The following is a 25,562-nucleotide window of genomic DNA, read 5'->3' as shown; positions in this document are numbered from 1 at the left end:
CATTTTCCACCCCAAAGTTTCTGTGTTATTACTGACCCGGCTCTTCTTCCCTCACTTGTAGGGTGCTATTGCGGGTACGGATGCTCTATTATCTAAGGCAGGAGGTTATTGGAGACCAGGCAGAGAAGGTGTTAGGGGGTGCCATTGCCAGGTAAAGTTATGGTACATTTTTCTTTATGCCTTGCCTTATACCAGAAAAGATTGGTTTATTTATTTCATTCTGTGCTGTCTTTGGGATAACTGATAATTAAGAAAGTATGTCACTTCTTTAATCTTACGCTTGATATCAGTGGAAGGAAATAGGCAGATCCATGAGCATTTAAGTTAATGGATAAAAGAAGATACCTATAATAATCTTCCCAAGGATTGTTATTTAATTCTCTGCATTGCTGTGTTGACTCTGCTGTCTTCTACCTTTAGTGAGATTGACATATGGTTCCCAGTAGTGGATCAGCTGGAGGTTCCAACAACATGGTGGGACAGTGAGGCTGACAAGTCCTTGCTCATTGGAGTCTTTAAGCATGGTAGGTACCTTTTTTTAGTCTGTTTATTTCCTTTTGTAGACTTACGTCCACAGATGGAACATGTAGCGTAAAATGCTTATGACCAGTACCTGAGTTATCTGATTGGTTTTCAATAAAATTAAGTTTGAATAAGAAACTAGTTCTTAAATATCCAGAGCAAAGCATTTCGTTCCTATAAATAGATGTTCAGAAAGACCAGATGGATAGTTAAATCCCAAGGTAGGGAGTCTCCCATCTGTTCCCTAATCAGTGTTATCAATTTGTATGTTGTGGTATCTTAGTTAAGCTTCCACAGTTCAGGGGAGGTAATATATGCCCACTCCTACTAATAATAAACACGTTTAATTTGTATGAAAGTGTTCTACTTATGTAACATCCTATTTGTCTAAATGTTCAACAGTCACTCTGATGAAGGTGTGAGCTACAGTGAAACAAAATGGAGTACAAAAAGGAAGAGTACTCCCTTTTCAGTCTTGCCTAATAACAAATCCTAGGTATTAAAAGCAGTGAGTGCTAACTTCCAGCCCAGTGACTTAGTGAATTAGAATATCAGTTTTGTTTTTGTTTTTTTTTTTTTAACTATTCTGGGGTCACCTGGGTGGCTCCAGAGGTTAAGCATCAGGCCCTTGGTTTCGGCTCAGATCATCATCTCATGGTTCGTGAGTTCAAGTCCTGCGTTGGGCTCTGTGATGACAGTGCAAAGCCTGCTTGGGATTCTCTCCTCTCTCTCTCCCTCCCTCCCTCCCTCCCTCCGCCCCTTACCCACTCCTGTGCTCTTGCTCTCTCTCTCAAAATAAGTAAACCTATAAGAAATTGAAAATGTTTTTCTGTTTATTTCTTTAACATAAAAGTAATGGCACTTAATCAACATGTTTTTGAGATGTTTTAAGGGATCAGAAAAACAACACTTTCTAATCGTAGATTTACTTGTGAGACAAAGAGGTTTAGATGAGTCCAAACATCCTGAAATATATTCATGGACTCATTCATTCATTCTCTGTTCATCAGACATTCAGTGCCTGTTTGTTTACAGGTGTTTCTTGTCCTTCATTCAAAAATGTGTGACCTAGCTGTAAATTATTTTACTTTTTCAGTTTCCCCATGTATGTAGTAAGAATAATAATAGAAAAACTACCAGTTAAATGGCTATGTAAACTTTTCACCATTCTTTATAAATTCTGATTAAGTTCTTATCTTTTATAACTAGCGATAAAACTCTTTGTGACTCTAAGTTGCTATAGAAATATTAAATATAGTAATATAACCCAGGAGCTGTCCAAGTTAGTATTTTCTATTATGAGCAAAGTAGCTCAGATAGTTCAATTATTTCAGCACCCTTTAGGCAAAATTAATCTCTTATTTTCTTCAGCTTAAGACCCTTTTTCTTCTAGGCTATGAGAAATACAATACTATGAGGGCAGATCCAGCCTTATGCTTCCTGGAAAAGGCTGGTCGACCAGATGACAAAGCCATTGCAGCAGAACATCGAGTATTGGATAATTTCTCTGACATAGTAGAAGGGTAAGCACTGGTGTTTAATTGTCTTGAAGTTCTGAATCTACCCCATGAAGCCTATTAGTTGCTTATGCTAAGAGACAACATAACTGTAGCCTTGACTGAACCCATTAGTATCCTTAATGATGGTTATACTCATTAATGATAAATTCTTAACAAAGAGTGGGATTAGCAGAAAGCACTCCATAAACTAGGCTAAAACCACACATTGCCAAAAGATGCCACTAAGGGTGAAAATTAACGTTACTCTTAAACGGCTTATTTGACGTTCTGTTCAGTTTTCTTGCAGCACTTTTCTGTGTAGCCACAGCTGACAGGACAACTGATTCTCTTGAAAGATAATAGCCATGCAACTCTCCTACACCACTTATGTGGTTAGCGCCTCAGGAGATTTTACCCCTGGTTTATCATCTCTCAGTGGTAGCTGACACATATAGGCATAGATTCTGGATACGTGCCTCGATGATGAATTGCCATGCTAATACTGAGTCACCAGGTGGGGCAGTGTTGCCCTGGTTTGGGTGCCAGTGAGTTTAACAAAACTTCTCACATGGAGACCTGAGGGGCATGTTCAGTAGTTGGCTTAGTTCATGAATACCCATTCCATGTACTCTTCTGCAATTGAGAGATTTCTCTGATGATCACAACCTTAGTTTCTTTAAGGCAGAACACTCAAAGGAAATTGGGTCAGTTATTCATTGCAAATCATGTATTATGTCACCCTTCCACTCAGTAGAGCAAAGTAAAACAAGCAAACATGGACTATTCAAATGTAATAATTAAAGTAAATAGGAAGGATGGGAAGAATGGGTAAAGAATAAAAAAGGCTATCAAGAGAAAGGAAATATGCTGGTTAAAGTGTTTTGTTTCACATGTGAGCAATTTAGAATGACACTTTGTCAGTTTCTCCCCGTTCTTTGTCCGGTTCGGTGTTGTACCTAACTTTCTCAGATCTTAGCACCTGGCTGCCATTCCTTTAAGCATGAAAGAAAAGACTGCTTCATGCTAGATTATACATTTGGCTAGGTCTTCATCCTAAATTGCCCGTAGTGAAGGAAGATACATTCTTGTGTTGTTTTTTTTTCATGCTTTTGAATAATTTTAGGGTTGACTTTGATAAGGATTGTGAAGATCCTGAATATAAACCACTCCAGGGTCCCCCAAAGGACCAAGATGATGAGGTGAGGAATTCTCCTTTGAGTCTAGCTTTTCTCTATTACTAAATAGTTAAGTATTCTCCCATTCCCTGGATCCTGAAGTGTATTGATTAATTTATAATACAAAATGGAAAGTAACTACCATTTGAGAATATAAAGTAGTAATGGAAAGGATTGTGATACCAACTGGGGGAGACCAGGGATGGCTTTGTGTAGGAGGTGGGACCAAGCTGGATATTGAAGTATATTATGTGACTGCAAAATTCCTGAGTCCCTAATTTTTAAGCCATTAACAGCAACTGATTTTTCAGGTTTTACTTTCTTATCCCTTTAGTTGGTTGCTTCCATTTCTTTGTGAGGGGTCATTAGAAATTTTTCTTGATCCCTTTGGTGCCATAGAAGGACTCACATAAGAAAGTGATTTCAGAGTGCCAACTTCCCCCCCTTTCCCTCCCCCCCCCTCCATCCTGTGGGGTGGATCTCCTTCTCTAGGGTGATCCCTTGATGATGATGGATGAGGAGATCTCAGTGATTGATGGAGATGAAGGTAAACTTCTAGGTCAACTAGTACAATTTTGTGTGGGGTGGTGGGTTGGGGAATTATTAACTGAATTCTGTCCTATCCTGGGATTTCTAAGAGCTTTGCTTTTGGGTGGCTTGATTATCTCTACTGTCCTTCCTATACTTCCTGTTCATTCTTCTTTGCTTCCCACAGCCCAGGTGACCCAGCAGCCAGGCCATCTATTCTGGCCTCCAGGCTCTGCTCTGACAGCTAGGCTTCGGCGCCTAGTAACAGCTTATCAGCGCAGCTACAAGAGAGAACAGATGAAGATAGAGGCTGCAGAACGAGGGGACCGGAGACGACGGCGTTGTGAGGCAGCCTTCAAGCTAAAAGAAATCGCGCGGCGGGAAAAACAGCAACGGTAGTGTGGCTGGGAATTTGGGCTGAGTTGTAGGCTTGCCTTCAGCTATGGGTCTTACTGAATTTTTTTTTTTTTTTTTTTTTTTTTTTTTTTTTTAAATTTATTTTTTCAACGTTTATTTATTTTTGGGACAGAGAGAGACAGAGCATGAACGGGGGAGGGGCAGAGAGAGAGGGAGACACAGAATCGGAAACAGGCTCCAGGCTCCGAGCCATCAGCCCAGAGCCTGACGCGGGGCTCGAACTCCCAGACCGCGAGATCGTGACCTGGCTGAAGTCGGACGCTTAACCGACTGCGCCACCCAGGCGCCCCTTTTTTTTAATGTTTATTTATTTTTGAGACAGGGAGAGACAGAGCATGAATGGGGGAGGGGAAGAGAGAGAGGGAGACACAGAATCCAAAGCAGACTCCAGGCTCCGAGCTGTCAGCACAGAGCCTGACGTGGGGCTCAAACTCACAAACTGTGAGATCGTGACCTGAACTGAAGTCAGACGCTCAATTGACTGAGCCACCCAGGCGCCCCAGCTATGGGTCTTATTGAAAAACATCTTAGGAAGGATTTATTTGGAATTCCCTAGAGGGACCACTTATTTTTCCCTTTAACTTTTATTCCTCTATGCCGGAAACTTTGGTTGTGTGCCTAACCACAACTCCTAAGGAGGTCTTTTATGTGACCGTTCTCATTTATTTGCCCACATCATTTTTTCCCTTAGTTTGCTATTCTTAAATTCTTATATGTTATAGAGTACCTCTTAACTCCCTCTTCTGCTGTCTTCTGGGTCCCCCCCTTTTTTTTGTCCCTACTTTCAATTTTTGTTTATTCAGATATTCTAAGCCACATTAAGAAATAACCAGTTTCCCTGTGTTTTGGTTTTTTTTTTAAGTTTTATTTATTTTGAGAGAGAGAATGAGAGTGGTGGTGGTGGGCGGGGGGAGGGGGGTGGGGAGAGAGAGAGAGAGAGAGAGAGAGAGAGAGAGAGAGAGAATCCCAAGCAGGCTCCCACACTGTCAGTGCAGAGCCCATTGTGGGGCTCGAACTCACAAAGCGCGAGATCATGACCTGAGCCGAAATCAAGAGTTGGATGCTTAACCTACTGAACCACCCAGGCACCCCTCTCTGTGTTTTTCTGATCACTATTGCCTGATTCCTCTTCCCTTTAGATGGACAAGGCGTGAACAAACTGATTTCTATCGGGTGGTGTCTACCTTTGGTGTGGAATATGACCCTGATACCATGCAGTTCCATTGGGATCGCTTCCGTACTTTTGCCCGTCTGGACAAAAAAACAGACGAAAGCCTTACCAAGTACTTCCATGGCTTTGTGGCCATGTGTCGCCAAGTGTGTCGCCTTCCCCCAGCAGCTGGAGATGGTAAGCAAGACTGGAGACTCTTGGGTGAGTGGGGATGGAGGGCAACAGAGCCAAGTCGCTTCATTTCTCCGTCTGCCCCTATCTCTTGCAGAGCCCCCGGACCCTAATCTGTTCATTGAGCCCATCACGGAGGAGAGGGCCTCACGGACTCTTTACCGTATTGAGTTGCTTCGGCGCTTACGGGAACAAGTTTTATGCCATCCCCTTCTGGAAGATCGGCTGGCATTATGTCAGCCCCCAGGTCCTGAATTGCCCAAATGGTGGGAGCCTGTTCGGCATGATGGGGAGCTTCTGCGAGGGGCAGCCCGACATGGGGTGAGCCAAACAGACTGCAACATCATGCAGGACCCAGACTTTTCTTTTCTGGCTGCCCGTATGAATTATATGCAGAACCATCAGGCAGGAGCACCAGCTCCACCCCTGTCACGCTGCTCTACTCCACTGCTCCACCAGCAGTATACCTCGCGCACTGCCTCACCACTGCCCCTGCGCCCAGATGCTCCTGTTGAAAAACCACCCGAGGAGACAGCCGCCCAGGTCCCCAGTCTGGAGAGTCTGACTTTAAAGCTAGAGCATGAGGTGGTGGCCAGGAGCCGACCAACCCCACAAGACTATGAGATGCGAGTAGCCCCCTCTGATACTACCCCTCTGGTTTCCCGGAATGTTCCACCAGTCAAACTGGAGGATGAGGATGATTCAGACTCTGAGCTGGACTTGAGCAAGCTGTCACCATCATCCTCTTCTTCCTCATCCTCATCCAGCTCCAGCTCCAGCACTGATGAGAGTGAGGACGAGAAGGAAGAAAAGCTAAGTGAGTGCATGTGACAGGCTGTTGGCCCTTTCCCCCATTTCCCACCTCTCCACCCCACTCACCTCACTCTTCCCCTTCTTTTCTACATGCATCCTCTGGGAGAGATTTGGATTTTGATTTGATAGAATACCAAAAGAGATCTGTTACTCTCTGGGCTTTTATTTAAAGCCCATATAATTCCATTTCTATATAACTTCATTCTTCCATCTCTGCTCACATTCTGTATGGTCTCTAGCTGCTGACCAGTCCCGCTCAAAGCTCTATGATGAAGAGAGTCTCCTGTCCCTCACTATGTCCCAAGATGGATTCCCAAATGAAGATGGAGAACAAATGACCCCTGAGCTTCTGCTGCTACAAGAAAGACAAAGAGCCTCTGAGTGGCCCAAGGTAATAGCGTCATTCCTGAACACATAGTGTGGAAATATAATGTAACAGAAGCAGGGAACGAGGAACAGATGGTTCTCGTTTTCTTTAATTGTATTTTGCGCTACGCGGTTTTTTTCATGAAACTCTTCCCAGTTGACTTAGTGATCTGATACTATTACCTCCCTCCTCCTACCTTGTGATTTTTACCCATTCTGACAATGGTGGCAGTATTGTTTGTCACAGAATCACATAGCTGGTTCTCCGGCCCTAAAACCAGTATTGATTTCTTTTCCCCCCATTCAGGATCGTGTCCTTATAAACCGTATTGACCTCGTCTGCCAGGCTGTACTCTCAGGGAAGTGGCCTTCTAGCCGCCGGAGCCAGGAAATGGTAACAGGAGGAATTTTGGGGCCAGGCAACCACTTGCTAGATAGTCCCTCCTTGACTCCAGGAGAATATGGTGACTCTCCAGTCCCCACACCACGAAGCAGCAGCGCGGCTTCCATGGCAGAGGAGGAAGTGTCTGCAGTCACCACAGCAGCAGCTCAGTTCACAAAACTTCGCAGAGGCATGGATGAAAAGGAGTTTACGGTTCAGATCAAAGATGTAAGCTTAGCATTTAGGCACTGGGAAGTGGGGAATGAGGCTGAAGTTTTACTAACTACTTCACTAACATGATACTAAACTCATTTGGTTAGCTAACTTTAAAAATGAGAGGGTATAAAAATTAGAGCTCACACAGCTCCATTGAGGAGAAGTCATTGCAGTAAAGGAAGGGATCTTGACTTTTATCTCCTGGGGACTAGATTAAAAGAAACAATATTTTTGAAAGAAATTTAATTGATACAAGGTTCTCTTGGGAGGCTTGTTTCTAGATCCTAGAAACCTAGTTTTTAAAAATTGAATTCAAGTTGTAGGAAAGCTGTTAAAATGACACGGAAGTATTTATGGGCCTTATTAAGTCAAAAATAAGAAGTCATTCCTACTGAAATTAAATCAGTGTTACTTATTTTACAAATGGGAAGTTTAATTTCCTGATCCTCTTCCCTATTGAAACCCTATTAGTTGCTCATTAAGTACTCAACAAGAAAAATTTCTCAAAGTATGTGTTAGGAATTACCAGGATTTTGCTCCTGTGATGATTTGCCATGCTAATATTGAGACACCAGGTAGGGGGTGTTGTTGAAATTCTTCTCTTACTTCTTTTCTGAGGGGTACTAGGTCAAGAAACAAAATCTGTCTAAGGGAAAAGTATATAGGTTTTATCGTATTTCTGATTTCTACCTTTTAGTCAGATGGCCTTCTTTCTCATCCTTGAGCCAGAGGATGACCCTTACCCCAAGATCCCCAAAGCTTAATGTTTACTTTAAAAACATGTGCCATATGACATTTTGGGTGGATGGGTTGTCTTCTTAGGAGGAAGGATTGAAGTTAACATTCCAGAAGCACAAGTTGATGGCTAATGGAGTAATGGGAGATGGACATCCTCTGTTTCATAAGAAGAAGGGAAACAGAAAGAAGCTAGTTGAGGTGAGTGATAGAAAAAGTCTTTAATGTGATGATTAGATTTTTTTTTTTATTCCTACTAATTGATGAAGGCAGTTGGGATTAAGGGACTAGAAGATACTAGAATTATTTTATGGCTACCATTGGCTCTACTCCCCCTCCCTCCCTGCCCCAAAGAAGAGTATGTGCTCATGGGGGTGGATTCTGGGTTTGCAGCTGGAGGTGGAGTGCATGGAAGAGCCTAATCACCTTGATGTGGACCTGGAGACCCGGATCCCTGTCATCAATAAGGTGGATGGTACTTTGCTGGTGGGTGAGGATGCCCCTCGCCGGGCTGAACTGGAGATGTGGTTACAGGGTCATCCAGAGTTCGCTGTTGATCCCCGATTTCTAGCGGTGAGTGGCAGTTCCATCCAGCAAGATTTAAAGTCATTCCCTTGGTATTTAAGCTGTGTGAGAGGGAGGAAGCATGCCGTATTATGTTATCATTTCTGTATCTGCCAAATCAGAATAATAATACCCAGTCTTCCCAACTCACAGAGTTATAAGGATCAAAATAAAATAAGTTAAAGCACTTACTAAACTAAATACTAGGCAGTTACTTACTGTTGAACTATTATCTGATCACCTGATTTTGCGGGGAGAGATCAGCTTAATGGCAGTTTCCCACCAGGACCAATCCTTTACTTAGCCATGCAATAAGCATGTATTGTCAAACTAGACACTAGTACCTTAATAATTACTCCAGAGAAGATTTTTATTCCTCTAGGATGACTGATCCTTTTCTATTTCAGTATATGGAGGATCGCAGAAAACAGAAGTGGCAGAGATGTAAAAAAAATAATAAGGCGGAATTGAACTGTTTGGGAGTGGAACCTGTCCAGACAGCTAACTCTAGGAATGGGAAAAAGGTGAGTGAGACTGAGGCGTTACCACTCTGTTCCCACACTAGATGTGACTGGAGAAATTATTTGATGTTATGTTACTTACCTTTTTAACAGTGTATGAAAAAAATTTATCTTCAACCCACCAATCAGAAAACCAGAGTAATTTTATTGGTATTAATACAGTCCTTTAGCATTGTGATCTCTACAAGAGCATAAAGTTCTAAAAAGTAACTAGCACGTCAAGCATATTAAAACACAAGAATTAGTAAGATGTGTTGGAACATTCAAGGCCTTCTGCTCTTCTACTGATTGACTAGGGAGTTTTGGCAAATCTTTAACCTTTCAGTTTGCACATCCTGAAAAGTTGAGGGTATTGGAGCAGATAATCTCTTAAAAGTTTTAGGATCCTGTTTATTTATTTATTTAAAAAAAATTTTTTTTTTAATGTTTATTTATTTTTGAGACAGAGAGAGACAGAGCATGAACGGGGGAGGGTCAGAGAGAGGGAGACACAGAATCTGAAACAGGCTCCAGGCTCTGAGCTGTCAGCACAGAGCCTGACGCGGGGCTCGAACTCACAGATTGTGAGATCATGACCTGAGCCGAAGTCAGCCGCTTAACCGACTGAGCCACCCAGGCGCCCCAGGATCCTGTTTATTTTAGAAGGGACTTGGGGGCTACTAAAGAAAATAGTCATAGCGTTTCCCAACATGGAGGAGTTTGAGAATCACTGATAATAACGCCAGTAATGGAAAAAGGAAAGGAAAACATGTTTTATGGTTTAAAACAACATTGGTTATTCCATTATTTTCAAATGTACTTATGCTTTTACTACCCCAGTTATAGGCCTTTTGGTAGATTAAGTGCTGATAATCCTTTCTACCAAAATATAACTGTAAAAGTTTCTCTTTGCTATGTTAGCCTTACTTTGGGCAGTAATTATATTTTTTAAACATACTAAATCATGGTTTGGGAAGCACTTAAAGTGATAAGTACTTGTATATACTCCCTTTATCTAATCATCCCCTCTTTCATGTACATCTTTACATATATATGTAATCTGTATATAAAAATACAATGTATCTTTTAGCAAAGTCAGTTTCCAAATAAACATTATCTTTTGCATTTAACAAATTGAGATCATTATTTTGCACATTATAGTAATTTGTGAGGGGCATTTATGAAGCTTATTTTTTTTTTTTTTTATTGGTAAAAGTGGTTTCATATAAGGATTGTTGGCCATAAAAGAATAGTTTAATTTTTCCTCTTATCCTCTGTGGGACCAAAAGTGTGATAATAAGCACAGTGGTTGATATGTGGGACTGATGGCTGAAGGCTGGATCCTTCTCTGTCTTGAATTTCACATTACAGAGCAGCTTCATAAAAAAGGCTTTTCCCCAGTATTACCTATTTTTACCTCAAGTATTTTGTTATTTCTTTATAGTCAGCTGAAACAAAAGATCCTAGGGAGTCACAGAAAATTATAATATGACTAGTACAGAATTTTTGATGTAGACAGAATTGATCGTATATCTAGCACTGCATTATTACTTGTAACTGTGGGAGTTTAGGTGCTATTATAGTTATATTTTAAAAGTCTATACAAATACGGAGTATTGAGAGGTTTGTCTCTCCAAATCAGAAAGGTATATTCATTCCTGTGTCACGTGTTAGATTGGTAAATAGAGTGCAGAGATATAGGCACCAACTGTCTGAGTTTAATTCTAGGTTACCCAGTATTGTACTTAGGTCTAGCAAAGCAGAGGCAGTAGTTCCAGCTTCGGTATACTTAATTAAAATTTACAGTCAGAACATCTAGAAGAAGTGGCTTAAAATTCAGCAGATAGGTTCTTTTTATCAGTGTGAACAAAACTTAAATTTCACAAGGAGCTACCCACAGTCTTTTTGTTGTTCTAAACATCCAGGAGTCTTAACCTGACCTGTCTTTAGTTTACCACACTCTGATATTCTAATGAGTGATAATTTTGTGAATACCAATATAGTCGTTCTGCACTTCACATGATAAATTTCATGTGAACAACCTGCCATCAGTAAAGTATACTGTGCAAGTACTGATTGACTCATTGGCTTACTCAGGCCCCTTTAATTTCTTAAAGGTAAGAAATGGGCGGATGGACTAAAGATACAATGTAGTCACGGAAAAAAGAAAACTCTGGTTCACATGAGTATCAGTACCGATTCCTTGATGTTAGCTTGGGCGTCGCAGTGCTTCCAGCAGCTACATCCAGCATTTCCTCCTCCTTATTACCATCAAGCTTTATCTGAATGTGCTTGTTTTGCTGCTCCTAAAGATAGAGTCAGTGAAAAAGAATTTGCAAGCTGAGGTTGGCTTCTATTTTGCTTTTTGACTTTCTTGTTTACCATCTTCTTTTCCTTTCTCCTAGGGTCACCATGCTGAAACTGTGTTCAACCGGGTTTTGCCAGGGCCTATTGCACCAGACAGCAGCAAGAAGCGGGCCCGTAGGATGCGACCAGACCTTTCTAAGATGATGGCCCTGATGCAGGGTGGAGGCACTGGGTCCCTGTCTCTGCATAATACCTTCCAACACAGCAGTAGTGGCCTGCAGTCTGTGTCATCTCTGGGTCACAGCAGTGCCGCTTCTGCATCTTTGCCTTTTATGCCGTTTGTGATGGGTGGTGCAGCATCATCCCCTCATGTAGACTCCAGCACCATGCTTCATCACCACCACCACCACCCCCACCCCCACCATCACCACCATCACCATCCAGGCCTGAGAGCCACTGGCTTCCCTTCTTCACCAGCCACTACCACCTCTGGTACTGCCTTGAGGTTGCCACCACTGCAGCCTGAGGAAGACGAGGACGATGAGGATGAAGATGATGATGATGATTTATCTCAGGGCTATGATAGCTCAGAAAGGGACTTCTCACTCATTGATGATCCTATGATGCCAGCCAACTCAGACTCGAGCGAAGATGCTGATGACTGAAGCCCCGGCATGGTCCCCATTGCTTGGGTGGCTGCTGTTATTTTCAATTACTCTGGCCCTTGGACTATGGAAAAGTGGGAGGGGCAGGGGAGATGTGGGGAAACCCAGGACTCCAGGAGGTGAAAAGGAAAAAGAAAACTTGTACCTGATTGCTTCCAAAATTGAGAGGATTGGGTGGGCAGGGGGAACTCCTAAAAAAATACATGACCACTTCCTCATTTCTGGGGAAGGAAAGGAGACTAGAGCAGCTGATGTGCTCACCCCTCCCTAAACCCCTCCATTAACCACAGACTATGTAGCGCTGGCCCTAGCCTCTGGCAGAGCCTGTTCCTGGCCGAACTGTGGATACAGCTGGAGGGTCAGGAACTGTTACCTTCCTTCCCCTTGGCATTAATAAATTTAAGTTAATCCTTTTCCACTCTTCCTTTGTTCTATATTTGCTCAAACCCAATATAAAGGTTAATTTTGAATTCATGATGGGTAATTTCAGTACCATTTCCAAAGTTCATTATCTCTCATACAAAGTTACCTTGGACAGGACAGACAAGTCGTCTCCACTCCACCAAAGGGCATATGTTAAGTGTAGTCCAGCTTGCTAAAGGCAAGGCAATTATTTAATGTAAATAGTAGGCAAATGTTCAGATTCAAACTCACAAGTTCTTAAAAAAAATGAGGAAGAATGTTGCCAAGGAACCATGTACATTTTACCTGGAATTAACTGAAATAACGGTGATTTTGAGAAGCCTTAAGAATGGTGTCACTTCATGGACTGTGGCAAGGGGACAGGCTGACCGGAAGGAACGTTGTCAAGACGAGCCCGGTTGGGGGGGGGGGGGGGGGGCGGAGACTGGGTTGTGTTAAGCCCCTCAAGCCATTTGTTTCCTACAACTCTTCCCCCACCATCCCTGGGCTCAAATGAAGCCTGGGCATTTCCTTTTCTAAGGCAAGGTCCTTTCACCATAATTTATTGGTAGGGTGCGTTTTTTTCTCCTCGGTTTGTTCTCTGTGTGTGCCCGGAACCTCAGACCCAGCGTCCCACCACGAAGCATCCTTCTAGACCAGGAGCTGCGAAGGGTTTTGCTTCCCCACCCTTTCTAGGAGGGGAACGCACCCAGCCTTCCCTCTCCCGTCCCACGCCAGCTCCCGCTCTTTCCGCTTCCCCGGCGTTTGTCGGTGGGTGGAGCCATTGCAGCGGCGCGCGGCAGCTCGTGTGGGGCGGGGCACGTGTGGGGCGGGGCAGGCTCGGCAGGCCTCCCGCTTTCGTCGCGGTGCCCAGCCGCTGCCGCCTCCGCCAGAAGTTGGAGCTCCTGCAAACCGCAGCCGGGCTGAGAGTGAGGGCGGGGCGGAGCGTCACGTGCTGACGTCGCTTCGCGTGCGGCTGTTGCTAAGTTGACAACAAAACCCCGCGAAAATCTAGACTCTTTTTGTGTTGCACATTTTGTTGATTTTCCACTGTCTTTCCTCCTCTCCTTCCGCTAACCTCCGGAGAGAGGATTAAAAGAAAAAAAAAAATTCCAAGCGCCGTCGGGACCCGGAAGCGGAAAGGGCATCTTTGAGGTCGATACTTCCGGGTCACTGGGAGAGTGCGGGATTCCGGGGCCGAGAGCGGGTGGCGGATCCGGGACCTCGCGTGATTCTCGGAACCCGAGCAGGAGCGGCGTCTGTGGCTATGGCTGTGACTCTGGACAAAGACGCTTATTACCGACGAGTGAAGAGACTGTACAGCAATTGGCGGGTGAGATAGATCCCGTAATTTTCCCTGGGGAGCCCCCCTCTGCCATCCCATAATAACCCCATTTCTCGGCGCCCTTTTTTCCCTTTCCGTCGGGAATTCCCGGGTTCAGTGTCGCGCCCCTTTAGTTGCTGCAGGACCATTCACCGCAGGCCGCCCCCAGCGCCGCCCCGGAACAGGGAATCCCCCGCAATCACCCTGCCCTGCATCCACCACCATCTTCCCCGCGTGCTGGCCCCCGTCATGCATAACAGCCTCCTCTCACAATTCCTTCCCGCCCTGGAAGAGGCATCATCCTTCCCTCCCACTCTGTGATCACGTCTTGCTGCCCCCCTCCTGCAGTGTTCATACACACCCACGCACTCGCTCTGTCCTTCCAGAATCCGAGTATTCCGCCCCAGGTCCCGCCAGAATTGGCAACCTTCTTCGTAAAGGGTGGATGGAGGGGCTAGCAAGATGTGAATCTGGCTTTTCGTCTTTATCGTTTGCGGGGCTTTTGCTGGAGTTCAAAAAAAAAAAAAAAAAAAAAACCGCTCACGCGCAGCCGTCTTATGTTCTAGGCCCTGCTGTGGGTAACACAGAAACCCTAATGCCGAAAACCTGCAAGCATTAGTAATGCAAAAACGATGTGATGCTTAAAACCTCACTAGTTTTCCTCTTTGGTAGAGTATCCGGGGCACGTGTTGAGAAAAAGCGCTGTTGCAGTCTCCAGTGTTTTAAAGGTTGGGTAATTTTGCCGCTTGAGAAACGTCCACGATTGAAATTTATTTTTATGAAAGTAATTTATCAATCCATACATTTGATTGCGTCCTGTGGTGCAGGCTGAGCTGTCGAGCTTAAGTCTGGCCTCTGAACTCTGTCATCCAGGGAAGCTAAAACTAATAAAGACTTTTTAAAACCTGAAAAATGTCCTGACGAAAGTGATCAGTTCTGATTTTCAGCATGTAAATTGCCGTTCAAAGAGACCCTCCACTAAAAACCAAGCTATTAAACTTGGTCAGTTTCCTGCCACTCATATTAAAGGTTCATGTGTCTTTAATTCTTTTAAGATAAATGCGTTAGATAATTGAAAGTAAAACGGATTCTTTGTTGCATTTTTATGAAAATAAGGACTTAATCCTAGAAAAATGCTGAACATAGTTTTGTTTTTAAGATTTTGTATTGGTTAATTTCTATCAAATGTTTTCACAGTTTCTTTCACTGTTACATTTTTAAATAATCCATGTTACAAAAACTTTCTGGGGCACCTGGGTGGCTCAGTCCGTTGAGCATTGAACTCTTGATTTCAGCTCAAGTCAAGATCCCAGGGTTGTGACAGGCTCCTCCTCCCTGAGCTTGGAGCCTGCTTAAGAGTCTCTCACTCCCTTTGTCTCCCCTCCTGCTTGCTCACAAATATGCGCTCAAGCTCACTCTTTCAAGCTCACTCCCTCTCTGGTGCTCGTGGGCTCTCTCTCTCTCCCTCTCCCTCCCCCTCTCCAATAAAAAAAAGTTGAGCATTCGACTTTGGCTCAGGTGGTAATCTCATAGTTCTTGAGTTGGAGCCCCACACCAGGCTCTCTGCTGTCAGCACAGATACTGCTTTGGATCTCTGTCCCCCTCTCTCTCTGCCCTTCCCCCGCTGCTGTCAAAAATAAACATTAAAAAAGCATGCTGTGAAAAAAAATAAAAATGTGTTTTTAAAAAGGAAAAAAAACTTTCTGAAAGTTGCAGTATTTTCCAAAGATTGATTTACAAGGGTGCAGTATATAATAAATATAAATAAATCAGAAACTCTCTTTTCCACTCATATACCCTGAAATTATACAGCTTAGATGTGTAGGTTGTTCCTAGTCCCAGTAATTAAGAGTTTATCAGGTTATTCTTCATCTTCTCTAGACCATTCACAAAAGCTAAGATTCATTTAGTCAGTGTTCCATTACGTGATTGATAAATGTAAAGCATGAGACTGGGAAAAACTGGAGGCCTAAAGACAGATTGGCAAACTTAATATTAAGTAGCAGTGTTTAAATCAAGGAAAGTTAAATTATAGGCCCTTGTTTTTTGTTCCTCAAAAATCAATATTTTTGAGAGGGAGACAGAGGGAGAGGGCACAAGTAAGCAAGGGGCAGAGAGAGGGAGAGAGAGAAAAGTGGGGCACAAGTCCACCCAAAGCAGGGCTCGAGCTCATGATGTGGGACTTGAACTCATGAACCATGAGATCATGACCTGAGCCGAAGTCAGATGCTTAAGGACTGAGCCACCCAGGCGCCCAGAAACCATTAAGGTTTATCCTGGCCCTTCTACTTACGTCATTTGAAGAGGTATGTTAAATGTTAATAAGAACTGGTATTGTATAAAGTTATGTGTCAAGTCCATATGAAAATGTACTCATTAGCAAAATTTGTGGCTAATTATTTTGAAAATCTTATTTGAATAAACTTTCTATTTTCTTATAACTGTGAATTTTAATAATTATGTCCAGAACCCACCTGTAGAATTCCTTTCTGCATCATAGTCTTTCCAGGTTACAGGACTTCATTCTGACCTGCTTAAACAAAGATCATGGTTGTCGGGTAAATTCTGCTTGCTTATTCTCTTAGCTGTAGCAGAAAGATAGTGAAGTATATAGGTGCATGCTATATGTATTTTTTACACTTTTTCCTTTTTTAATAAGAAAACTAGCCTTGAGATGCAGGAATAGCTTGAACTATACAGATCCCAAGTCTTGTATTGTCCATACCCATCTTCAAAGAAATATCCATTATGAAAAAAATGCACAAACTAGAAAATTTGTTAGTTGCCACATCCACTTTTTTGTTTTAAATACCTGCAAGCATAAGCTTTTCAGAACTGTGTGATTGTGTGTGGTAGCTCCAGCTCTCTTCAGCCATAGAGATTAGTGGAGAACCAAAAAGCTACTAACCTTGTTTTGTTTTTTAGAGAGAGAGAGCATGAGCGGGAGAGAGGGTCAGAGGGAGAGAGAATCCCAGGCAGGCTCTGCACTGAGCTAACGTGGGGCTCAGTCTCACGACCTGGGATCATGACTTAAGCTGAAACCAAGAGTCCAGCACTCCACTGACTGACCCACCCAGGCTCCCCATGTTTTGTTTTGTTATTTTTAATAAGAACAGGAGCTAATGTGACTCCTAATCTCATCTGCAAATTGAGTTTGGGTTAAATACATATTGTGAGGCTACTGCAAATAACATATTATTTTTTTATTACAGTTTTCATTAATTTATGTTTAAAAACAGCAACATCACACACTTCTGTTTGAGTAGAAATTTCCAAAACATTAGTAAGTATATAGTGTCATTTTAAAGATGAGAAAATCGGCTCAGTCAAAAATCAAACAAGAGATCTTCGTGACAACTAGAACTTATTACTGTTTTGTGACTGTAGATGTTGGAGTCTAGTGCAGTCCTGCCTCTTCTATTTTAGATCAGAACTTCCGTGAGCAGCAAGCATTTGCAGCCCTTGTCTATTTCTGTGTTAGAAAACTCCGGGTAGTGGCAGTGGATCGTGAGAGTGGGCTCTGGGCTTCTCCTCTCCTCTTATACTTAACTGGGTCCTTATTTAGGGCTCCCAGCCTTTTCAGCATTGTGATCATTTTTAACCAGGTACTATGATTAGTACTGCATGGAGTAAGAGGTGAAGGAGGTTAGTCTCCATTCTGCAGTTCAGCTGCTTTGAGAACCGAGGGAAACAATATCCAGGCACACCTAGAACACTACCTCTTATGGCATCCTGCTATGAGTGAACCTTGACTTTAGTCATCTGCCTTTTATCCCAAAAGAATTATGTAAAATGTCAGAATTTGCCACCATTTTCAAAAGGAAAGCCAGTCCAGTCTGTATGCCACGGGTCAGGATGGAAATGGTGGGTGGCTCTAACTCTAAAAAAGAAAGTTTGTGTCCATGGAGAAAACTATATGCTATAGTGTCCGTGCCTCGCTCAATTGGTGCTTTCTGACTGCTGATTTTTGTGTTGCGGACGAGTGTCTTGTTCTGGATTGCTCTCCAAAAATAGACAGTTACCTTTTATGGCTTAGGAAGGTTCTTTAAAATATAGGCAATTCCCATGCTTCTTTCATCAAGATATTGGGTTATTTCTACCCATTCCCTTTCTTAATGGCTCTTTTATCTTGAGTGAGGTAGATAAAGGTTTAAGTAATGTATGGGTCCCTTGACTTCAAGAAGAGGAGGCTAGATGGAAGTAAATGCCTGAGCAGGTTGGGGTACATTTATTCTTGCATGCTCAACTTTTATAGTCTACTCCCGTTACTAACTTTCTTACATTTTTATCTCTGGTTACCAATTCTCGTGCCTGGCATGTAGTAGCCACTCAGTGAACGATGGTGACAGTTTCTGAGCTTTCATGCATCCTTGCTTGGTTCGAAGAGACTTCTGTCCAGGCTACGTATAGGTGACCATAAGTTCTTCCTTTCCTGGTACTATTCACCTGTTGTCTCTATGTAATTATTAATGGCACACCTTTTTATTCTCCAGATTGTCTTGGTATGAATGACAAATTATATCCTGGCTATAACCCGGTACTTCAAAAATGTTTCCTCTTTTTAGTGCCGTACCCATTTGGTTCAAAGGGAGATAGTTGTTCCTCTGTCATGGTATTTCCCCAACTTTTATTATTCTGATACCACCTTCACAGTTTCTGCTTATTCATTGTTATCTGTACGTACTTTGTACTTTAAGTGTTATTTTTAATTAATAACATAGGTTTTTAAAAAACAGGTAGTTCTGAAAACCTTAAAAACCAGTCAACTGCCTCAGAAGCTGTTACTTTTAGTTCTTGTGCTTCATATTTTGAAATGCTGTCTATACATTGTTACTTCTTGAATTGTCAGTCTTAGATATTAACTGTTGTTTTGGTAGTTTAGGATTTAAATTTAACTTTTGTATTCTGTCACACTTCATTCCAGCTTCCTTACCTCCTGATACTTTTTAAATCTTTCCCTGACAGGGTTGCCTGGGTAGCTCAGTCGGTTAATGGGCTCAGGTCACGATCTCGTGACCTCTCATGAGCTCCAGCCATGCACGTCGGGCTCTGGTAATAGCTCAGAACCTGGAGCCTGCTTTGGATTGATTCTGTGTCTCCTTCTCTCTCTGCCCCTCCCCCAGTCACACTTTGTTTCTCTCCTTCTCTCTCTCTCTCAACAATAAATAAACATTAAAAAATTAAAAAAAATAAATTTCTCTGGGGCGCCTGGGTTGCTCAGTCGGTTAAGCGGCCAACTTCGGCTCAGGTCGTGATCTCGCGGTCTGTGGGTTCGAGCCCCGCGTCGGGCTCTGTGCTGACAGCTCAGAGCCTGGAGCCTGTTTCAGATACTGTGTCTCCCTCTCCCTGACCCTCCCCCGTTCATGCTCTGTCTCTCTGTGTCTCAAAAATAAATAAACATTAATAAATAAATAAATAAATAAATAAATTTCTCCCTGACACATTGTTATGGAAAACTTCAAACAGAGAGAAAAGTGAAAGATTTTTACAGTGAACACCTGTGTACCCACCACCTACATTAATAATTGACATTTTATTATACTTGATTTATCACATATCCAACCCTCTTGATAAGGTTTTTTTTTTTTCACAATTTTTATTAAAATCAGTAGTAAGTTGGGGCCCCTGGGTGGCTCAGTCGGTTAAGCATCTGACTTCGGCTCAGGTCATGATCTCATGGTCCGTGAGTTTGAGCCCCGCGTCAGGCTCTGTGCTGACAGCTCAGAGCCTGGAGCCTGCTTTGGATTCTGTGTCTCCCTCTCTCTCTCTGCTCCTCCCCTGTTCATGCTCTGTCTCTCTCTGTCTCAAAAATAAATAAATATTTAAAAAAAAAAGTATTTTAAAATCAGTAGTAAGTTTACATTTTTATGCTCATGTAGATACTTTCACTGCTCGGTGAAGTAATAAAGTACAATTACTTCTCCTATTCTCTACAATTCATTTTTCCTGACACTAGTGATTGCCTAAATTTCTCTTTTTTTAAATGCTCCTAGCCCTAATTATTTCCTTCAGGTCTGTCATAATCTTCTCAATCTTTTATTTTAAAATTGTCACACTTGGGGCATCTGGGTGTCTCATTTGGTTGAGCATCTGACTCTTAATTTCAGCTCAGATCATGATCTCACTGTTTGTGGGATTGAGCCCTGCATCAGGCTCTGCACTGACCGCATGGAGTCTGCTTAGAATTCTCTGTCTCCTTCTCTGTCTCTGCCCCTCCCCCACTCGTGTTCTCTCTCCAAATAAATACACTTAAATTTTTCACACTTGTCAGATATTTTATTCTGTGTTGGGGTTTTGTTGTTTTTTTTTTAAGTTTATTTATTTTGAGAGAGATAGAATCCCAAGCAGGCACCACGCTGTCAGTGCCCAGTGTGGGGCTCCATCCCATGAACCGTGGGATCATGACCTGAGTCCAGATGCTTGACAGAGCCACCCAGGCGCCCCAATTCTGTGTTGTTTTTTTAGCTTCACCACCATTCCCCTCCCCCAACCTTATATTATATTGTTCTATCTGTACAGGTTGTTCTCCAGGACTACTGAACTTGGGACTTTCCAATATTGGGTCCCCTATGTCCTACAACCTTTGTGTTGATTTTTTTTTTCTTGTAAGAGCATTTTCTCTAAGAGCTTTTTAAAGGGTATAGAGAATATATGTTTCTTAAGCGGTTGTGTGTCTTAAGTTTTATTCTGTCTTCACTTTTGGTTAATAATATTGTTAAGTGTGATTAAAATTCAAGGTTGAAAATCTCTCAGAATTCAGCTCAGAATCTAAGCAGTCATTCGGTAGTCTTCAAACTTGCAGTATTTTCAGAAGGCAAATGTGTCTCTTTCCTGATTCAGTGTATATGGCCTGTTCTCTCTGAAACATTTCAAATCCTCTCTTTATCCCTTGTGTTTTGAAATCTCACTGCCTTCATATGAGCCTTTTTTTTTTTTCTTCCATGCATTGAATTGGGAAGTCGGGGGGGGGGGGGGGGGGGCGGGGGGGAGGGAGGGTCTGTTCAGTCTCCAGGCTCAGTGCCCTTCAGTGTTAGAATCATTCACTGTTTGATTACTTTTTTCCCTCCATTTCCTCAGTGATCTTTTTTGTTGCCCCTGATATTCCCCTTCCAGAGCTTTAGACCGCTTGACTTAAGTTTGTTGGTTATCTTTCAGTTTTGTTTCCTATCTTTGTCCTCTATTTCCAATACTGCTTCTTAACTTTATTTTCCCACTTACAGATTTTTAAAATTTTCAGCTATTTTTAATTTCTTCTTAACCTCTACACTCTTGTTGTTTCATGGATATACTATATTTTATAGGAGGTGTTTTTATTTAATTTTTATCTTCTGTTCTCTGTGTTGTCTGTTTCCTCTGAGTTTCCTTGATTCCTCTTACATATTGGAGACCTCACAGACACCAAAGTAAGACTTGGCTACCCATCCACATTAAGAATAAAATAATAAGACACTGGTTGGCAGCTCTGCATGGATGGGGCCTCTCAAAGAATAGGGTTAACTATAGAGTGAATAGGCTCACTTATTCCATGGAGGACCCCCAAATGTCAGTATGTGAAGAGTTTTCTCTGAATTCAGTGAGGACATGCAAAGAAAAATCCTCTTCATTCGTTCCTGATGGTCACTCAAAATACAGACTTTAACTTTCTAAAAATTAGTACTTGCTTCTGCTGTGCCTAACATCTGAAGCTAGAGCCTTTTTGAGCTCATTTTTCCAGAGATTAAATAAAAAGTCTTTTTGCTAAAGGATTAGGTGTTGTCTCAGGACTTTCAAGAACTGGGGGGGCAAGAGGCAGGGGAGTCCCTCTCTTAAGCTTACTGACCAGACCTTCCGTTTTTAGCCCTGAACTCACCCAAGTGCAATATACTCCGTTCCCTTTCCCTGATACTTGGTGCCTCCAGAGTTTAGCCCCCTGGGGCTCTTTGAGATCTGTATACCTTACCATTGAGAAAGCTTGTCAGGCACTTGGGGTGCAGCTACCATAGCTCTGCTTAATTGTTTCCCACTCATGTCCTCTTTTATCTTCCAGAATCCTGTTGAATTCTTTAAATCTAACTATATTCAGAAAGGATCATTTACATCACTATAAATGGAAAATTGTGTCACTTTCCAAAATTAAAAAGTAAAGATCATATAAGCACAACAGCATTATTAAATTCTACCAGGTGTTAAGGACTAGCATTGAACAGATATGTTCTTTTTTAAAAATTTTTTTATTAAGCTTTTATTTTAATTTCAATATAGTTAACATACAGTGTTATATTAGTTTCGGGTGTACAATATAGTGCTTTTATACGTTACTCAGTGCTCATCATGATAAGTGTACTCTTCATCCCCATCACTTATTTAACACACTTCCCCACCCACCTCCCCTCTGGTAACCATTATTCTCTATAGTTACGAGTCTGTATCTTGGTTTGTTTCTCTTTTTTTTTCTTTGTTCATTTATTTTGTTTCTTACAATTCACATACTAGTGAAATTATGTGGTGTTCATCTTTCTCTGACTTACTATGCTTAGCATCATACTCTAGTTCCATCCATGTCATTGCAAATGGCAAGATTTTATTCTTTTTTATGGTTTAATAATATTCCATTATATGTGTGTGTGTGTATATATATATGTGTGTATGTATATATATGTATATATGTGTGTATGTGTGTGTGTGTGTGTGTGTATATATGCCATTTCTTTATCCATTCACGTATCAGTGGACACTTGGGCTGCTTCCATGATTGGGTTATTGTAAATAATGCTGCAATAAAACATAAGGGTACATATATCCTTTCAGATTAGTGTTTTTGTAATTTGGGTGTGTAAATACCCAGTAGCGTGATTACTGGATCAGAGGGTAGTTCTATTTTTAACTTTTCTTAAAATTAAAAAAAAATTTTTTTTAATCTTTATTTTTGAGAGAGAGAGAGACAGAGCATGAGCAGGGGAGGAACAGAGAGAGAAGGAGACACAGAATCTGAAGCAGGCTCTAGGCTTTGAGCTGTCAGCACAGAGCCGATGTAGGACTCGAACCCACGAACTGCGAGATCATGACCTGAGCCAAAGTCGGACGCTTAACCGACTGAGGCACCCAGGCGCCCCTATTTTTAACTTTTTGAGGAACCTTCTTACTCTTTTCCACAGTAGCTATACCAGTATGCATTCCCATCAACAGTGCACAAGGGTTCCTTTTCTCCACATCCTTGCCAACGCTTGCTGTTTCTTGTGTTTTGTTTTCTTTTGTTTAGTTTTGTTTTGTTTTAGAGACAGAGGGAGAGAGAGAATCCCAAGCAGCCTTGACACTCAGGGCAGAGCCCGACATAGGACTTGATTCATGACCCTGGGATGATGACTTGAGCGAAAACCTAGAGACAGATGCTCAACTGACTGAGCCACCCAGGTGCCCCTTGTGTTTTGGGAGTTTTGTTTGTTTTTAATGCTTATTTATTTATTTTGAGAGAGGGAGAGAGAGAATCCCAAGCAGGCTCCACAGTGTCAGCACAGAGCCCATCTTTGGGTTTGAACCCACGAATTGTGAGGTCATGACCTGAGCCAAAATCAAGAATCAGACACTTAACTGACTGAGCCACCCAGGCACCCTTGTGTTTAAAAAAAAATTTTTTTTTTTTAATCTTTATTTCTTTTTAAATTTTTTTTTTTCAACGTTTATTTATTTTTGGGACAGAGAGACAGAGCATGAACGGGGGAGGGGCAGAGAGAGAGGGAGACACAGAATCGGAAACAGGCTCCAGGCTCTGAGCCATCAGCCCAGAGCCTGACGGGGGGCTCGAACTCCCGGACCGCGAGATCGTGACCTGGCTGAAGTCGGACGCTTAACCGACTGCGCCACCCAGGCGCCCCATCTTTATTTCTTTTTGAGAGAGAGAGAGAGCAGGGGAGGAACAGAGAGAGAGGGAGACACAGAATCCAAAGCAGGCTCCAGGCTCTGAGCTGTCAGCACAGAGCCCAACAGGCTCTGATCTTTGCTTGAAAACTCAAATATTAAAAATAGATCTAACCTGTGACCCAGCAATAGCACTGTTAGGAATTTACCCAAAGGATACAGGAGTGCTGATGCATAGGGGCACATGTACCTCAACGTTTATAGCAGCACTTTTCAACAATAGCCAAATTATGGAAAGAGCCTAAATGTCCATCAACTGACGAATGGATAAGGAAGATGTGGTTTATATATACAATGGAATACTACTTGCCAATGAGAAAGAATGAAATCTGGCCATTTGCAGCAATGTGGATGGAACTGGAGAGTGTTATGCTAAGTGAAATAAGTCAGGCAGAGAATGACAGATACCGTATGTTTTCACTCATATATGGGTCCTGAGAAACTTAACACAAGACCATGGGGGAGGGGAAGGGGAACCTTGATACAACCAATGCCAAGAAAGGCTCTTTAGGGACTTGAATCATTTAAGAATGTAAAAGGGCCTGCTATCAGTCTGAGAACAACTGAGCTATATGATTCCGATGACATCACACATTAACACTAATTTTGGTATTAAACATTCTCTCCTCTCCCAATTTTTGCTACATATGCTCTAGTTCTTCATTAAACATGGATTTTGTGGCAATAATATTCCGCTACCTTGATAACCTCCCAAAATTAGGAACAGGAAACTGCCTATGTTTAATGCTTATGTGTTCTAGCTACAGATAAGTGTAATTTCCATGCCCATACATCTGTCTGTAAAAACCACTGAAATTAATCAAAAAGCCTCTTTTAGTATTTTTTGATATTTGAAATCTTGCTCCAGTCAAAACCTTTCAACAAAGAAAAAGATATCAACATGTATAAAAATTCAGAATACATAGTAATACATTTTTTTTTTAATTTCTTTTTTTAACATTTATTTATTTTGAGACAGAGAGAGACAGAGCATGAACAGGGGAGGGGCAGAGAGAAAGGGAGACACAGAATCTGAAACAGGCTCCAGGCTCTGAGCTGTCAGCACAGAGCCCTACGCGGGGCTCGAACTCATGGACCGTGAGATCATGACCCGAGCCGAAGTCGGACGCTTAACCGACCAAGCCACCCAGGCACCCCAGTAATACATTTTTAAAAAGTATACACAGTGTAATCATGTAACTTAGTCATTAATGATATGGGAAATTTATCCAAAGGGATCTCAATAAAACTGAAAATAGGGAGACAGAAAAAAAGGCCCACATATTCAGCTTTTTTATGCAGATGGGGAAGAAACTCAACTATTCCAAGGATTTTAATTCCTATAAAATGCCTAGTTTTACACTGCCCATCACAAAGGTGATAAACTCAAATTTTATCATTGACTACATAATACATTTTCATTTTCCTTGAAGTGACAGGCTCACTTCACTCATTTTCAAGAAAATGTATGCCTGTTACCCAAGTCTGCTTAAATGGCTACTTCAGCTTGTTATTCGAATAATTGTAAAGTTTTCCTTAAGATAACCATATTTCAATTTGCACACAGAAGTGGTTTGTGTGTACTTCGCGTTTCTTTATACAAAATATTAAAAAGACATGCTAGAGTGTTGGGATTACTTACTGTTGATCATTTTTATTGCATCAAGGACATTCTTAGAGAAATAGCCCCCCCCTTCCATGAGTATGTGGTAATGAATTACTTTGGTGCCAATTACCTTGATTTGTGCTAAGGCACTAGCTGTTTTTGTTGTTGTTTGATTGCTTTTTAATATTTTTAATGTTTTTATTTATTTTTGAGAGATAGTGCAGACAGAGAGGGAGACACAGAATCAGAAGGGGCGCCTGGGTGGCTCGGTTGGTTCAGCGCTGGACTTTAGCTTAGGTCATGAT

The 25,562-nt window shown here is 42.0% G+C and overlaps 2 protein-coding genes and 2 non-coding genes across 9 annotated transcripts in view; all 4 read left to right on the top strand.

Moving 5' to 3' along the window:
• The window catches only part of CHD8 (chromodomain helicase DNA binding protein 8), a 61,536-nt gene extending 49,091 nt beyond the window's left edge, over positions 1–12,445 (top strand). For 5 of the 6 annotated variants that reach the window (XM_047861458.1, XM_047861464.1, XM_047861461.1 and 2 more), the window contains exons 25-38: positions 62–151; positions 421–524; positions 1,916–2,045; positions 3,145–3,220; positions 3,689–3,743; positions 3,912–4,119; positions 5,281–5,489; positions 5,581–6,300; positions 6,536–6,687; positions 6,970–7,272; positions 8,083–8,196; positions 8,389–8,568; positions 8,967–9,083; positions 11,465–12,445. In XM_047861458.1, the coding sequence (XP_047717414.1) occupies positions 62–151; positions 421–524; positions 1,916–2,045; positions 3,145–3,220; positions 3,689–3,743; positions 3,912–4,119; positions 5,281–5,489; positions 5,581–6,300; positions 6,536–6,687; positions 6,970–7,272; positions 8,083–8,196; positions 8,389–8,568; positions 8,967–9,083; positions 11,465–12,031 (3,025 nt within the window). In that variant the 3' untranslated portion in view covers positions 12,032–12,445. The remainder of the gene's footprint in view (positions 1–61; positions 152–420; positions 525–1,915; positions 2,046–3,144; positions 3,221–3,688; positions 3,744–3,911; positions 4,120–5,280; positions 5,490–5,580; positions 6,301–6,535; positions 6,688–6,969; positions 7,273–8,082; positions 8,197–8,388; positions 8,569–8,966; positions 9,084–11,464) is intronic. The other variant, XM_047861462.1, reaches the window with a different exon arrangement.
• On the top strand, positions 2,497–2,606 carry LOC125169327 (small nucleolar RNA U6-53/MBII-28). The gene has a single exon (XR_007153638.1). It is a non-coding gene; the product is annotated as a small nucleolar RNA U6-53/MBII-28 (small nucleolar RNA).
• Positions 7,797–7,882, top strand: LOC125169328 (small nucleolar RNA U6-53/MBII-28). Its single transcript, XR_007153639.1, has one exon. It is a non-coding gene; the product is annotated as a small nucleolar RNA U6-53/MBII-28 (small nucleolar RNA).
• Positions 12,446–13,275: 830 nt separating the features above from the next.
• The window catches only part of SUPT16H (SPT16 homolog, facilitates chromatin remodeling subunit), a 40,354-nt gene continuing 28,067 nt past the window's right edge, over positions 13,276–25,562 (top strand). Inside the window, exon 1 of the mRNA XM_047861471.1 lies at positions 13,276–13,766. Coding sequence (XP_047717427.1) covers positions 13,701–13,766 — 66 coding nt within the window. The 5' untranslated portion in view covers positions 13,276–13,700. The remainder of the gene's footprint in view (positions 13,767–25,562) is intronic.

This window comes from Prionailurus viverrinus, chromosome B3 (genome assembly GCF_022837055.1).
Source record: "Prionailurus viverrinus isolate Anna chromosome B3, UM_Priviv_1.0, whole genome shotgun sequence".
NCBI classification, from domain to species: domain Eukaryota; kingdom Metazoa; phylum Chordata; class Mammalia; order Carnivora; family Felidae; genus Prionailurus; species Prionailurus viverrinus.
This window is presented reverse-complemented; position numbering and strand designations above follow the sequence as displayed.